This window comes from Mytilus edulis, chromosome 9 (assembly GCF_963676685.1).
Source record: "Mytilus edulis chromosome 9, xbMytEdul2.2, whole genome shotgun sequence".
NCBI lineage: Eukaryota > Metazoa > Mollusca > Bivalvia > Mytilida > Mytilidae > Mytilus > Mytilus edulis.
The window spans coordinates 69,410,850-69,427,927 of NC_092352.1; the positions used below are offsets into that span (position 1 = coordinate 69,410,850).

Here is a 17,078-nt window from a genome sequence, read left to right on the forward strand (position 1 = left end):
AGTGTCAGGCTAACAGTTCAACGTACTGTCCTAGAACAGTTCTCCTGATAGATTCTGACAGATATAATGAGAGGTTTGAAGTGATCTCAACTGTATGTGTTCCATATTTATTTTTCGTTCATTTTTTATGCATACATAAACCAGTTAGTTTTTACGTTTTAATTGTTTTACATTTGTCATTTCGCTCCCCTCCGCCACCCCTTGTATGGCTGACTATGCGGTTTTGACTTTGTTCATTGTTAAAGTCCGTACGGTGGCCTATATCTGTTAATGTTTGTGTCATTTAATTTCTTGTGGAAAATTGTCTTATTGACCATCATACCCTATCTTCTCATCTATATTTGATGTTTGGTGCTCCGGAAAGAAGACGACAATTGTAGCATATTCGGTGTCATCTGCGAATTATATATTCCGTAATCAGTCAACCAATTCAAGAATAAAGGGAAAATCCGGCAATAGGAATATCACAGTTGGTTCCCATGGGAATGCAGATTGTTTGTCTAAAAGGATCCGCATAACGTAGCATATAACTATATTGTTAGAACGTCAATTTCAGAGAAAGCATTGTCTAAATCAGAATATTTTTTTTTACAAAGTACGACAAATCGTTTTTTTTTTTACAAAATAAGTTTTTAAGAAACAAAGCAGGACTAACTCTTTCAATTTGTCATAGAGTTTGGAATTGGGATAACTTGTACAAGGTGTAGTAAAATCCAATATTTGTATACGATCGCACGATGTTAGGGTCTTCGATTGTGTGAACTTCAACAGATCTTAGTAATTTTAAGTATCCATATCTGATATACTCCACCTCTTAAATAAGAAGTTTCACAATAAGTAAAATCAATGAAATTTTTTTATAAAAAATGTTCTAAAACCTATTGAGCTCGTGAGATCATCCGAGTTTACGTGGGATTTGTGTCCTTCATAGTTTAATATTTGATTAGTAATATACGTTTCGTCTTTTTTGTGTTTCTTTCTTTAGTCTCCAGTTCTGTTTTCGTTGTACTTATGATTTTTGATTGCCTACTCAGTATAGTTTGCATCTTTTTTTCATCATCTCAACATAAATATATTTTTCTATCAACAGTTTTCAAAATGTGTCGTAAGGGCTGTCCATTTGATCTTCTTAATCTGATCTGTTTCTCCGTTTACACTTTTTTTCACTTATTTTTGCAAAACTTTATGTACAAATTAAAATTAAATGGAACGATATCGCGTTCATGTATAGATACTGGAAGCCATATGTCGGACGGGGAAATCGAAGAACCAATGTATAAGCAGCACAATGTCATAGTTACACACACATAATAAGTTTTCCTACATTGATCGCACTCTAAAAGTTATAAATGATATATGTCTTGAAAAAAAAAATTGGCTTGTTTGTATTTATCATTTTTGAACCGTTGACAACAGACTCTATTTTAAAAGAGTAAAATCCATTTTATTCCTTTTTATAATCTTTTTCAATGTTTACTATAAATGAATGCAGATTTCATAAAGAAACACACATTTTTTACAACATTCCATGTTTTTATTCTTATAATTGATAAAATTTACATTTATTATTCGGGAAATTTCCCAAAATATATGAAAGTTTCAAAATATTGGTGGTAAAAATGTATCTATGACAACTATTTATTCGGGAAATGTCCCGAAATCATTTTCAACATTAAATTTTATGACATATATATTGGCAAAGTGTTTGAACAAACAGATCTGAAACACATTTCGGGAAATATCCCGACAAAAATAAACTAATTACAAAATGTATAACACAGATGTCTTTAAATATTTTCGGGATTTATCCCGAAAAAATCAAATGTATATGCTAGGTCTCATGACTAATAATTTCTTTCAACATTTCGGGAAAAATCCCGAAATCATTTTCAACTTTAAATTTTATGACATATATGTTGGCAAAGCGTTTGAACAAACAGATCTGAAACACATTTCGGGAAATATCCTGACAAAAATAAACTAATTACAAAATGCATAACAAAGATGTCTTCAAATATTTTCGGGATTTATCCCGAAAAATCAAATGTATATGCTAGGTCTCATGACTAATAATTTCTTTCACATTTCGGGAAAAATCCCGAAATATAAATCTAATGTCAGGCACACACTTGGTGCATAGATTTTTTTTTACCCATTTCGGAAAAAATCCCGAAATAAAATCTACAAGCAAAAATTAAGCATTTTGATTTATTAAACATATTGAGAAAAATCCTGAAAAAAAAAATCTTTGAGATTTTACAACACAGAATTTTAATACATAAGAAATTTTTTATGTAAACTTGTTTCTAACATTTATTGAAATATTCATAAAACATATGTCTCACTTAAAAATTTTTTTTTGGATATTATGTATAACCATACTTTTCATTACAGTTCAGAAAAAGCATTTTCTAAGAAATATAAAGGTTGCTCTCTATTGCATCACATTTGCAACATGCTAAATTTGACAAAGTGCATGTACATGTATAACAGGTTAAACATACAAAATAAAATTCCATTAGTCTGATTAGAATAACTTGTTTTAAAAATTATTTCTGAATTAAAAAGACTAAGATTGCATATATATGCAATTACTATGCTCTATTTTATAACTAATAAGCTCACATATAGAACAACAATCATGACAATGTTTACTAAATAGTGGTTGCATTTAAGGAGTTAAAAGGCACCAACAAGATTTACAGGATGTATACCTATACAAATAAAATGATATTGCAATTTTACATTTATACCATGTATACCAAAAGAACAGTTTGAAAGATATCAGGAAGTCTGCAGTCCTTTAAACTATGTTTGTCATTCTTTTTCTTTCATTTATCTTCAAATCTGTGTTTTTTAAGACTTGCACCAATTTGTCCTCCATGATTTCTTTGTATCCTACAAAGAAAAGTCAATTCAAGTTCAATATTCTAAAGTCTTTCAGGCATATTAATATTCATGATTCCCCCCCCCCCCCCCCCCCCAAACATATTTTGTTCTGTCTTATAATCATGATAATAGATGAATTTGTTATCACAGGTCCTTTCCTAGCTTACTGTATGTCATTTGTTTTCTTCAATAATTGAAGCCTAAATACTCTGATGATGTTTAAATTTTGTTCTTATAATTATTATGGCAGTTTTTTCCTTAGCAATCATACTGCATCTTTTTTTTCTAATCTGGTGTTTTCATTTTTTGATATATATATATGTGTGTGTGTTACTTTACCAATTCTTACCTACAAACAAATGGGGCATTAATCGGCTCTGACAACCAAACAATTAAAAAAATGATGTTTAACAAAAAATTAAATGGGGAATGTATCAATGGATCACAGATGATGCCCACGCTTGCATCATATAAAGTTATAAAAGGACATAACTGAAGAACAGTAAAAGTGACTCTACCGAAAACACTGATTTAGTGGTAATAGGTATTGTGTATAAGTTTCATAAAATTTAGTTTATGCAAACTTAATTTAGAGAAAGGAAACACAAATCCAGCAATTTTTCCATTTTCAAAGGGACATAACTCTAAAAAATTTAGTGACAACCTCAAAAGTCAAACTTGATCTGTATTTTGTGGTAATAAATATTGTGTACAATTATTTATACATGTCATAGGATTTGGTTGAGGTAAGCTAATTAAAGTAAGTGAATGGAAATTACAATTTCAGCAATCATTCAATTTGTGAAGGGGCATAATTCTAGAACGGTTAAAGTGACCCCCTTAAAAATGTAAAATTCAAACTTGATCTGTATTTTGTGGTAACAAGCATTGTGTATAAGTTTAATTGCATTTAGTTGAGGCAAGTCAAAGTTAGAGAACGGAAACTATAAATATAAGCATATTTTTCATTTGTAAAGGGGCATAACTACAGAACAGTTAAGTGACACCACCCCCTTAATACATACTTGATCTGTATTTTTTGGTAATAAGCATTGCTGTGTATTGATTTCATAGCATTTGGTTCAGAGGCAAACTTATAAAAGTAAGAAAATGGAAACAAAATTCAGCACTTTTGTTTGTTTGTAAAGGGGCATTACTCTAGAACAGTTAAAGTACATGGTGCCACCAAATCATCCCATTATTGCACAGATGTAATTATTTGTGAACATGGATGCTAATAAACAATTGGCCAGCTAATGAGTGATTGCAATACGTATATGTTCCAGATCATATGAGTATTTGGACCATACGCGTATGGTCATGACCATATGCGTATACTCATATGGTCCGACCATACGCGTATGGTCCGACCGTACGCGTATGGTCTGACCATATGAGTATAATACTTGTTTGGTTATTAACGGGCCGGACCATATGAGTATTTGGACCATATAGGTATATTTATTTTTCCAAATTACATTATAAATGTTTCAATAATACAAGAACTTTATCTAAAAAAAACAGTGATGGTTTAAAACATGACAATTTTTTAATTTTATAATAAAAAAAACTACGTAAAAATTTAATATTGATGCCATAGTTAGTTTTCATCGCTAGTTACATTAGTGCATGTAGGCTTGGATGACATTCACTTCCACACGGTATCATAGCTTTTTTGCATTTGCAAGTTTTGTGCACGATCTTTTTCATTTACACATTTTGTTTGCGAGTGAAAAACAAGCCTTTTTTGCAGCTGCGTACAGTGATACCGAGGTCTTTGGCAATTCTGATGTCTACAGTGTTTTTAAGAAGCTCTAGATCTCAAATATCGTAAAATGGTTGACTGCAATACATCATCTTCACAACACAACTTAAATAAACTAATAGTATGCTACTTTCCAGTGACTTCTTATGTAACAGTTCATTAAGAAATTTTTGGAATTTCATTTTTTAGTCGACATATTGCCATTTACTCGTAATAACAAATCGGTTATGACCATCGGTAATGACCATCGGTATAAAATGTGTTTACTTTAAATTTGACAATTAAGTAAAATTAACAATGTGAAACTTCTTATTTTCATTTAGCTTATCTTTTTATTATAATATAACGATAAAATTACCTATATGATAGCGTCTTTTGAATGAACGGTCATACCATATGAAGAGTTTAGAAGTATTAAAAGTAAACTGTAACAGAGTGTTAATTACCCCGACCATACGCGTATGGTCGGACCATATTAGTATATACCCATATGGTCATGACCATACGCGTATGGTCCAAATACTCATATGGTCCGGAACATATATAATATATATATATAAATGCAACATTCAAATGTCATATAAAAAAGATGTGGTATAATTCATTATTGCCAATGAGACATTTACTCTCCACAAGAGCCCAAATGACACATAAATTAACAACTAACCCTGCTTTACTTATGATTGAAAATTTGCCGCTTTTTTTTTTAATAATATCACATAAACTTGATCCATGAAAATGAAGGCACGGTCAGTTTAACCAGTCAAGCAAATACAGCTTACAATCATTTCATATACCAATATAGTGGCCTTATTGCTACATAAGTGTCTAAGAGACAGAGAATTTTATTTGTGAAACAGCACATTTTGTTAAAAATAACATATTTTTGCACAATAACAAACTTTCAAACTTACCGTTCACATCTTCCCATTATTATTTAGACTAAAAAAGACCTTGAACTTCACAGAGAACTCAAAATCAAAGACCTTTCTCTTCCTATTTGTCTAGGCTAACTGCATGTTCTACAGATATGTCAATCTGAAATAAGAACAGAATGTTATAAACCTTCGATCATGCTGAAAATGTTCAATGTGGATTCATTATTATTCATGGGATACCAATTTTCGTGGTTTTCTTTGAAACAGCTGAATCACGAATTTAAATGTTAAACAAATTATAAATTTGCCATCGGGTTGTATACAGACTATGAAAAAACCAAACAAAACAAATACAAAATTTCTTTAATCCACGATAATTGATACATGTGACCACAAAATTTAAATGAATCCACAGCATTATCCTTAGCATTTTTTTTTTACACATGAACTACTTGAAGGCACATTTATTTAATTTAAAATTGTGATATGCACTAATGGATAGATAGATATTAGACTAATTTCTATGAAATTCTGTCTATGAAATCAGGACAGAGTTAGGATTAATTTTCACCTAAATAGGTGGATATTGGATCAATTTCTATGAATTTATGTCTAGAAAAAGAACAAAGTTGAAAATAGATAAAATATATCATTCATTACGAATAATCAATCGAATTCTTAAGCAGAAAACTTCAAACAATATTCAGGAAATACTGAAATCTTATCAAAATAGATTTTACAATAGGTGAAAAATTCAATAAAAAACTATCAATAGGATTCAAAAGAAATAGAAACATTGGTAAATTAGTTAAACAGCTATAAAAGAATTTATGTGAACTAAAGAGTTCCTTCTAACATTTAACTGTGCAGAACTAATTAATGACATTAATGTAAACAACACATGTAAACTGTAATTCTGATGAAGACACTTCTTTACTATGAAAAACTTAAATTAGCAGGGGCCCAATCGCCAATGGCCCCTATAATTGGTGTAAGCTACTTAAATTTCTGCTTTTCTATATTCGACCATTGGAAGAAAAATGAAATATAATACTTCCATAAAAAAAAATCAAAAATCAAAAAACCGAAGAAAAAAATATTTGGTAATATATTCTTTCAAGGGCAATAACAGCTTTGATGGATCAATTGGCAATTTAAATAATACAAGTCCTATTCCCAGATCTTACTTTGCTGAACATATTTATCACTTAAAAAAAATTAAAATTCCTTCTTTCTATTATTATCTGCAAAAAAACATAACTTTTGGTAAAATAATTTCTAAAGGACAAACAATCCTATAAAGAATCAATTAACTATTTTGGTCATGATGTAAGCTTATTTGCAGATCTTAAACTTAGCTGAACATAAATAAATGTCTCTACATCTATCATACTTCCTGCATGAAACTTGAAATTCTGCTAAAATTTTGTCTTTCAAGGGCAATAACTCATATAAGGATCCACACTACTATTTTGCTGTTTTAAATTTATCTTTATGATATCTATAATTGTTTTTAATATGACAATCATTGTTAACAAGAACATATATATATAACATGTATAAAGTGTGGGAACTTGCTATTTCAGGAGCAATAACTTCAAATAGCCAAGGGTTTTCAAGATTGGTCTTAATTTTAAAGGCAGATTACTCTTGAAATGCTACGTTAAATATTAAAGTTATTGGTTTTTTTTACCAAACTATGCAGTGTTTCTTAATTAAAGGACAAGATAACAAGAGGCTCTCAAGAGCCTGAATCGCTCATCTGTATTTCAGAGAAGATTTTTAAATGTTATATATAATTAGCAAACTTGATCAACAAATTGTGTAAAATTGACTTGAAAGGGCAATAACTCCTTAAGGGGCCAATTAACAAACCTGCATTTGACCAGTATGTTCTATTTTTAGCCATGGCGTCCATGTTTGTCAATGGATCAAAACTTCGGATACAATTTATAAACTAGATACCCTTAGGAACATTTAGTTAAAGTTTGAAGGTACATGTATTTGGCCCAGTAGTTTCAGAGGAGAAGATTTTTTAAATAGTTTACGACGACAGACGACATAGGACGCCAAGTGATGGCATAAGCTCACATCGGGCCCTTCGGGCCTCACTGAGCTAAAAATTACAAAATATATACTAGATACCCTATTAGGATCATTTAGCCAAAGTTTGGTTAAAATTACTTAATTACATTAGTTTCAGAAGGGAAGATCTATGAAAAAGTGTACACCAGCCATTAATGGATGATTCAACAATTAATGCCAAGGAATGGCAAAAGCTCACATGGCCTCTTAGGTCAGGTGAGCTAAATAGAAAATAAAACTTTTGACAAACAAACAAAAAATCATAAGTCAGGGGCATTATTTAAACAAGTAACATTTAAAACTGCCTATATAAGTTATGTTGAAAACCAGGCTATTTTCAATACTACTTATATATTAGGTAACTTTTCTAAATATTATTTTTATAGGTGTCCAAAAATGCAGATTTTACTAGCTTTAACAAATTTTCACAGTCATCTGGTTATTTTCCCCATGAAATATAAATTTCTTCTGAAACACTTATTAACTTCTTGATGCACTTAATTATCACTTATCTTTCATATGGATACTAATCTGGGTAAATTTAGATTGGTCTCTTCAGGGACTATTAAATTATCATTTTCCTCCAAAATCTTGAAGGTAGACTGGTATAAATAGAAAGTTAACATACTTGTGAATTAATTAAGATTTCAAGTTATTTATAAAGTTCTGCTAACCCAAATCAACTACATGTGTTTCTTAAATAAGTGTTATTACTGAAAAACTAGAGGCTCTCAAGAGCCTGTGTCGCTCACCTGTTACTGTATTTACTGATGTCGGCCATCTTGGTTGGTAGGTGGGGTCATTAGACACTTTTTTTTAAATAGATACCCTAGTAATGATTGTGGCCAAGTTTGGTTAAATTTGGCCCATAGTTTTAGAAAAGAAGATTTTTGTACATTTAGTTACAAAAATGACGAAAAGTTGTTCAATATTGACTATAAAGGGCAATAACTCCTTAAGGGGTCCTCTAACAATTTTGATCATGCATTGACTTATTTGTAGATCTTACTTTGCTGAACATTGTTGCTGTTTACAGTTTATCTCTATCTATAACAGTATTCAAGATAATAACCAAAAACTACAAAATTTCCTTAAAATTACCAATTTTAGGGCAGCAACCCAACAACGGGTTGTCGGATTCATCTGAAAATTTGTGAGGAGATAGATCTGATTCTGATGGACATTTAAATCTTGAAAGATTTGCCCTAAATGTCTTAGTTTTAAACATATAAAGCAAAAACTGCATTTTACCACTATGTTCTAATTTTAGCCATGTCGGCCATTTTGTTCGGTAGACGGGGTCATCGGACACATTTTTTAAACTATATACCACAATGATAATTGTGGCTAAGTTTGGTTAAATTTGGCTAAGTAGTTTCAGAGAAGAAGATTTTTGTACAAGTTACAAAAAATGACGAAAAGTTGTTAAAAATTGACTATAAAGGGCAATTACTCCTTAAGGGGTTGACTGACAATTTTGGTGATGTGAATTATTAGTAGGTCTTACATTGCTGAACATTATTGCTGTTTACAGTTTATTTCTAACTATAATAGTATCCAAGATAATAACCAAAAACTGCAAAATTTCCTTAAAATAACCAATTCAGGGGCAGCAACCCAGCAACAGGTTGTCCGATTCGTCTGAAAATTTCAGGGCAGATAGATCTTGACTTGATCAACAATTTTACCCCCATGTCAGATTTGCTCTAAATGCTTTGGTTTCAAAGATATAAGCCAAAATATACATTTTACCCCTGTGTTCTATTTTTAGCCATGGCGGCCATCTTGGTTGAATGGCCAGGTCATCGGACACATTTTTTAAACAAGATACCCCAAGGATGATTGTGGCCAAGTTTGGTTAGATTTAGCCCAGTCGTTTCAGAGGAGAAGATTTTTGTAAAAGTTTACAGACGACCGACGATGGATGACGGACGACGGACGCCAAGTGATGAGAAAAACTCACTTGACCTTTCAGGTCAGGTGAGCTAAAAAAAAAATGTATAAAATAACTTATTCAAGTAATGTTTTTGTCATTATAAACCTTTATCTCCATACTCTCCAATCTAATAAATTCTTTATTTTATCATATAAAATTATATAAAAACTCATTCAAACTACATTTAATCTATGCTTCTATTCAAATTTAAAATAACTCTATTAACATGATTAAGTAATCTTATTATTTTCAAAAACAAAAATTACTTATATATATAAGTAACGTGAAAAAACTACTTGTTTAAGTAACGCCCCTGACTGTTTATAATTTTTCAATTTCAGGTTCTAAGTTTTGTATTTTATGTATGAATCATAGATATATGCATGTCTTTCTCAGTTTTTCTCTTGATTATCAAAGTTTTTAATTTTGTAAATTATTTGGCCTTTCCTTTTTTTTTTGGAGATGGAGTTACTTATGAATCTTTTGCAGACAAACTCCTGTCTGACCTTATCACAATTATCAGAGTATTTGTCATTTATGTTTATATGGCTTGATTTATTAAGGTCTAGATAGGGGTTCTGTATACATGTATCTTTATTCTTTAAGACATGTATATTAAATTGTTTTTCTTTGATCTCTATTTTTATATTTTTATATTTCATTTCAGCACCCTGTTAAATTTTCTAATATTTATTTAGTTTTAGTTTCTTTCTTTTCCCCTTTTTTTTTTACCTTAATTCTGTACATTTTGCCTGATAATTCTCTAATTTGTAAACCCCATCTAAACTCTCATCCATGTCAAATATACTTTCAAGTGGTACATACTTGTACAAAATTCTTGAATTTTAAATTGTAGGGAATTATAAAGTTTTATCAAAAAGGGAATGCCCGGGCCCATTTGCCCCATCCCCCTTAATCCTCCTCAAAATAAAACTTTAAGGAGACCATACACAAAACAAAAAAAATATACAATTATCATAATTATAATTCGCATTATTATAGTATGAAATTATTACTTACAATAAAATTTTCAAAATTCTATTCCTGTATGTCATCATGGTCATTGTGAAATACAATACTAACATCCTTCTAATTATTTCACTTTTATTTACACTAATAGACCTATTCCCATTAGTCCATTGAATCAATGACATTGAATGCGGTGAGAGTAATTATATACATGATATATATGTATAACATTTTAATACTGGTGTTTTTATATTAAAGTACAATACACACAACATGTACAAGTAAATGTGGCCAGTTTTTATCCAAAGATCTAGGAAGACATAAAATGAATTTCTCTTTTATTTCATTGGTTACTTATCATATGGATTCATATTGATGTCATGACCTCATAACTTGGACATCATAAAATGTGTAGAGCAAAATAAAATGTAGTTTGAAATTCATCAAGAATACACATCTTATAAATATCTTCAATTTATTACAATATTGTTTTTGTGGTGATTTTGTGAAGAACCATGCAGTGAAAGAAAACAGTTCAAAGAAGAAAATGGCAAGTTATTTTAAAAATTACACTTTGAAGTTTAGATACAGTAATATAATATAAAAAGATAATGTCAACAATTCTCTTAATCAAATATTTCTTTAAAAGTTCATTCCCTAATTGGAAGATTAGTTTATTGTAACTAACTGAGTTTACCCTCTTTAAATAAAGAATTTATTAATTAATGCATATTATGACTATATACAAATGTAAATTAATGTCTTGAAATAACTGGCTCAGGATAGTTTGAAGTGAATATTTTGACATATATATGTACATGTACAAATCTTAATTAAAAACTATGTTCAAACCTATGATTGTGTTGGATTAAAACAGCAATTTATACGTGTGCATGTAAAACAAATTTCGTTGAAGAAGGGTCTAAATACAGCACAAACAACGTTTTCCAAAAGACCAAAAAAGTGAAAAAGTATATTTTAACAAAACGCATTTGACTAATAGGTCGTATATATATACATTCCATGTTCATGCCTTATATATCATGTACTGTATTACAACGTTAAATAAAAACTCAGGAGGAAAGGTAACGGGGAGACCCGGCCACAGAAAGCTTCATTTTTGTGAAGCCCAGATGGTCAAGTGATGTAGCCCGTCCGATAAAGTGCAGGCGATTTGGTGTTACAATATCTCAGTAGCATGAGTTTGAATTTCTCTGAGAGCTAAAAAAAACAATTTGCGAAAGCAAATTAACAGATCTAACATTGTTGGGTTGATGTTTAGAAAAGTTTATATATATACATGTGCTTGATTTATATATATATATACATGTGCTTGATTTATATATATATATACATGTGCTTGATTTATATATATATATACATGTGCATGATTTAAATTATATTGTGTATGTTTTTTTAATACATCGTGTTCTTTACTAAAAAAAAAATTGTATCGTATGTAACTATATTGCTGATCAATGAAGTCTGTTTAGTTTCTCTCTATCTTTATGATCTTATTTAGCTCTTGCTTCAAGTTCACACAAAAGAGTATTTTTCTGATCATTTTTGCATTTCAAAGTTTCTCTCTATCTAGATCTATTATTATAGTTTTCAAGATAAAAAGCAAAATTGGACGAAACAAAATGACCTTTAATATTGCCCCTACTCCTTTAAATCTATTTCATATATATTCCATGTACATGTATTTGGACCAGTAGTTACAGATTACAAAAATTTACGAACAATTATTTAAATAAAATATAACTCCTTCAGGGGTCAATTGACAATTTTGGTCATGTTGCCCTACTTGTAGATCTTACTTTGCTGAACCTTATTGCTGTTTATAATTTATCTCTATCCATAATAATATTCAAGATAATCAATGTTGTTTTAGTAAATCAGCTGATTATGTGCTTACCAGCTGCACATGGTCAATCAATTAAAAGCAATAAATTTCTTCAGTTTAAGTTACCACAAATAATTGCTCCCAATCAAGCATTAAATTTCTCTGACCCTAAAATGTTGTGGAACAGTATCATTATATTAATCACAGCTTTATTCTGTTAAGCTCCTGTACATTTAGCATGTCAGTTAATACATCAGATTGAATTATGCTGGCTGAAATTGAAGTTATCAGAATAAACATAATGTTGGAAGAAAATATTTTAGAATATTTAGGAACTTTTCTACAAAATCTCCACAGATCGATACATGACAAAAACTATAAAAAAAATCCCTTGAAAACACATAGAGAAAATATAATAAAAATGTGTCAAAAACTAGTGCAAAGAATAAATAAGGTAGCTTAAATTGTTACTCTAATAATAGTTGTTTCCAGATTATTAGGGTTGGTGATATGGTGATATATTTCACTCCATTCATTTAATTTTCATAATATTAATTTTTATGTTTGTATATATATGTCAATAACAGATTTTGATACATGTTTGTCAAAAATTAACCCCTAGGGTCGAAGTACATATAGGGGCCAGTCAGTCCTAAAATTAAATGTTTACAGAATAACAGACCCCCCCATCCAGACCCTCATACAATATGAAGTTTTTGATATAGACTGAGGTTTTAGTAATAATAACATTATGCAACTACATGCAGACTATAATATGAAAAAATCAGGATGAAATTTGAAAAAGGCCAGGACAGGAGTTTGGAGAATTAAAAAAATGATTAAAATAGGGGATGAGACACTTTGCCAAAAAAAAGGGCAGGATGACTATTAAGATCTATTTATATGTATGTAAAAAAGGGCAGGATAAACTAATGAACTAGATAGTTCACTAGTACACTCTTCTGGTAGGGTTGCTGTCTTTTTTACACATTCCCCATTTCCATTCTCAATTTTAATACAAAAAAGGCAGAGTGAAAAATACATAACAACTTATAGAATGCAGGACAAAATTTTTCATCCTACCCCACTTTCCCCCCCTTAAAAACTAAATGGTAGGTCCGTTATCTATACCTTTCACCTTGCAACCTGTGTTTTTATTTTACTTTCAACATGTTTTAACTTTTTAATTTGACGTTCAGCGGTGGCGAATCTAGAAATTTTCATAAGAGGGGGCCCACTGTCTGCCTCAGTGATTCCCTATATAACCAACCAAATATTTTCTGAAAAAGGCGGGGCCTGGGCACCCTGCCCCCCCCCTAAATCCGCCTCTGTTCAGTCTTACAAGACTCAGGTGCCTCGTGCAATGTATTCTGCTAATTTAAATTGATGTGCATCGTGATTTTCAAATGCTTATTTTGCGTGCTCAGTATTTTTCAAATAAAATTCAAACACTTAAATTGGCAGGGATCGTCAAGAAATACTTTTTTAAAAGCTGTAAACCAATTATATCATAAATGTGTATACTAAATCGGAAATATCAAGTACACAATGTAAAACATAAAGTTAATATATACAAGAAGCAGGGGCGGATCCAGCCATTTTGAAAAGGGGGGGTCCCAACCCAGGACATAGGTGGGAGGATGTTCCAACTATATGTCCCCATTCAAATGCATTGATCGGCAAAAAAAATGGGAGTTCCAACCCCTGGAATAGGCAGTGGCGGATGCAGGAATTTTCGAAAGGGGGGTGCTAGCCCAGGGCAAAGGGGGGGGGGGGGGGGTGCAAAACATATGTCCCGATTCAAATGCATTGATCGGCCAAAATAAAGGGGGGGGTGCGCACCCCCGGAACCCCCCTTCTGGATCCGCCACTGAATAGGATCCGCCAATGAGAAGACTGTGACTCAGTCAGAAAAAGGTTCACAACAAAGTATTTATTTTTTGTGCAACGTTCATGAAATTATGTCTTATTTTATGTTTTTTACGTGCAAGCACCCCCCTTACCACCCACTGCACACTTAGTGACCAACCCTTATCCTAGTCCAAATAATTATGACGTCTTGAAAGGCTAAACAATTTTTTTTTTTTTGACGCCTTACTAAGGCGTCAAAGAAAAACATTATGATAGCCTTTCAGTAAGACGTCAAAGAAAAAAAGTATAATAGCCTTTCACAACGTCATAATTATTTGGACTACCCTTATCTTTTCCCATCCCATTCCCCCCCCCCCCCCCCAAAAAAAAAAGAAAAGGACAAAACGAAACACCCAGTCCTTCTTTAAACGTAAATAATGCTCTCACACTTGTTTTAACTAAGTGTTTACCATATAGGACCATATCTATTGAAATCACTTCAACAACAGGCTGCGGTCTTACCTGAACTGGTTCCCTGTATCTGTATGTTACACAGTGCAGGATCCGATCGCGGATATATGCGCACTGGAAGGAGAGCGGGTTGGTTAGTCCAACCGTTGGAGGGCAGCCGTGAAACCCTCAACTGTCTTTTGACATGCAGTTACCTCGTCCAGATGGTTCCACTCAACTATTGTTTTTGGAAAAAAAGAGTTCTTACGAATGTCTGTTTTGCAGTCTATTAATTTATACGATCTGCTATTTCTGGTTTCTTGTCTTTCCACTATGTTTGAATATTGGAAGTCACTAAAGTTTTTTGCTTTCACTTAGCGTTTATTTCTTGTCTTTTGTAGATAATCTGTTGGATCAATAGCCGGCACCAATCCCTCAACCACTTTGTAGAACATAGTCAGCCTCTGATGTTTCCTTCGCTCTTGGAGAGGTGGCAGTTTTAGCTTAGAAAGCATATTTGTGACGCATCCGGTGTCTCTGGATTTATAGTCGTGCAGAATGAAACGTGCTCCTCTTTTCTGTATGCTTTCTATTTTTTCTATTTCCCTGATGGTGAATGGGTCCCAGATGACAGCACCGTATTCTAGTACGGATCTAACCATGGCTAAGTAGGCAAGTTTTTTGCACTCTTGGGGGCACTGGCGTAAGTTTCTTCTCAGGAACCCCAGTGTACAGCTTGCCTTGCTTGTTGTTTTCCCTATGTGGCTGGTCCATTTTAGGTCATCAGATATGTTAAGACCTAGGTAAGGATTAGTTTGTACCTGTTCTAGTATGTGGTTGTCTAGTTGGTAGAAGTGTGTTGATTTTTGTTTGAAGCTCTTATATATCATTTTTTTGCGTTGAATTTCATTCCCCAATTTTGTGCCCATACTTCCAGAGCTTTTAGATCTTCTTGGAGAGTTTGGTGGTCTTTTGTGTTTTTGATCTCTCGATAGAGTAGGCAGTCATCTGCAAATAAACGAACTTGAGATTTTACGCTTTCCGGGAGGTCGTTGATGTGGCATAGGAAAAGCAGCGGTCCTAGTACTGTGCCTTGTGGTACGCCAGAGTCTACGTGGGCATATTCTGAGTGCTCACCTTCTACGACAACCCGCATTGATCGTTTTTGCAGAAATGCTGCTAACCATTTGTTCAGATTTCCATCTATTCCGAAGCTGTTTAGTTTTGCCAGAAGTTTGTTATGCGGCACAGTATCAAAAGCCTTTGAAAAGTCGAGTATAGCCATATCAAGTTGAATGCCACTGTCGAAGCTCTTTAGTAGGTCTTCTGTTGTGACTAAGAGCTGTGTTGTACAAGAGTAACCTGATCTGAATCCATGATTTAAATTTGTCAGTATTTTGTGCTTTTCCAGATGTTTAAGGATGTGTTTACAGATGATGTGTTCCAAAAGCTTACATGATACACAGGTCAGTGAGACTGGTCTGTAATTTTCAGCTGCGTGGACGTCCCCCTTCTTAAATACTGGAGCTATGTTTGCACTTAACCAATCTTCAGGGAGAGTGCCTGTGTCAATTGATTTTTGAAAGATGGCGGATATACTTGGTGCGAGTTCTTCTGCACATGTTTTAAGGACAGTGTTTGGTATTCCGTCTGGTCCCATTGCTTTGGATGGATTTACGTTTTTCAATAATTTATGTACTCCTTCTGATGTTATGTCCAATTTTGAAATATTTGAAGTTGATCTTTTCTTTAGTGGTGGTATTTGTGAGTTCGGATCTATTTTAGTGAATACTGATTTGAATTGGTTGTTTAGAATTTCTGCCTTTTCTTTGCTGTCGTTTGTAAGGCCTCCATTTGACTTTAGTGGTGCTACTCCTATATTATCTTGTTTCTTTGCTTTCATGTAGTTCCAGAATGGTTTAGAACTATTCTTTTCAAAACCTGCATTGATGATGTCATTAATATAGTTCCATTCTGCTTTTCTAAATTGGCGTTTGCAGTCTTTTTGGAATTGTTTATATTCTTTGTAACTTCCAGTTTTTCTAGCATGTTTGTGCAACCTAGCTTTTCGTTTTAGCATTTTGCGCAGTTTTCTGTTTAACCATGGGACAGAGTGCTTTTTCTTTATCATTCTAGATGGTACGTTGGTGTCAATTGTTGCTTGTACACCGTTCTTGAAGGTTTGCCAGGTTTTATCTATTGGCATATCGTGTATATGATTATAGATGTCCTTTGTTATCATATTTATGTCTGTTTTAATCTGATCCCAGTTTGCTTTCCCAAACATGTATCTTTTCTGTGGGCGTTGTTTGCAATAGTATGGTTTTATCAATGAGTCTGTAATGACGATATCATGGTCTGAAATTCCTGGTGCATTGCCAGTTGATTTAATAAGGACGGGTTGTTTGT

The 17,078-nt window shown here is 32.3% G+C and overlaps 1 protein-coding gene and 1 long non-coding RNA gene across 3 annotated transcripts; both read right to left on the reverse strand.

Annotated features, from left to right (window-relative positions):
• Nucleotides 1-1,512: 1,512 nt before the first annotated feature.
• Nucleotides 1,513-14,733, reverse strand: LOC139488902 (uncharacterized). Of its 2 annotated transcripts, XR_011656110.1 has the most exons (3): nucleotides 14,690-14,733; nucleotides 5,569-5,692; nucleotides 1,513-2,898 (listed from the first exon to the last, which is right to left on the reverse strand). It is a non-coding gene; the product is annotated as an uncharacterized lncRNA (long non-coding RNA). The 2 variants fall into 2 exon arrangements; XR_011656109.1 differs by lacking the exon at nucleotides 14,690-14,733 and having other exon boundaries at nucleotides 5,569-6,676.
• Nucleotides 14,734-15,043: 310 nt separating this feature from the next.
• Nucleotides 15,044-15,559, reverse strand: LOC139490132 (uncharacterized). Its single transcript, XM_071276982.1, has one exon. The coding sequence runs from the start codon at nucleotides 15,557-15,559 to the stop codon at nucleotides 15,044-15,046; it is 516 nt and encodes a 171-aa protein (XP_071133083.1).
• Nucleotides 15,560-17,078: the final 1,519 nt, after the last annotated feature.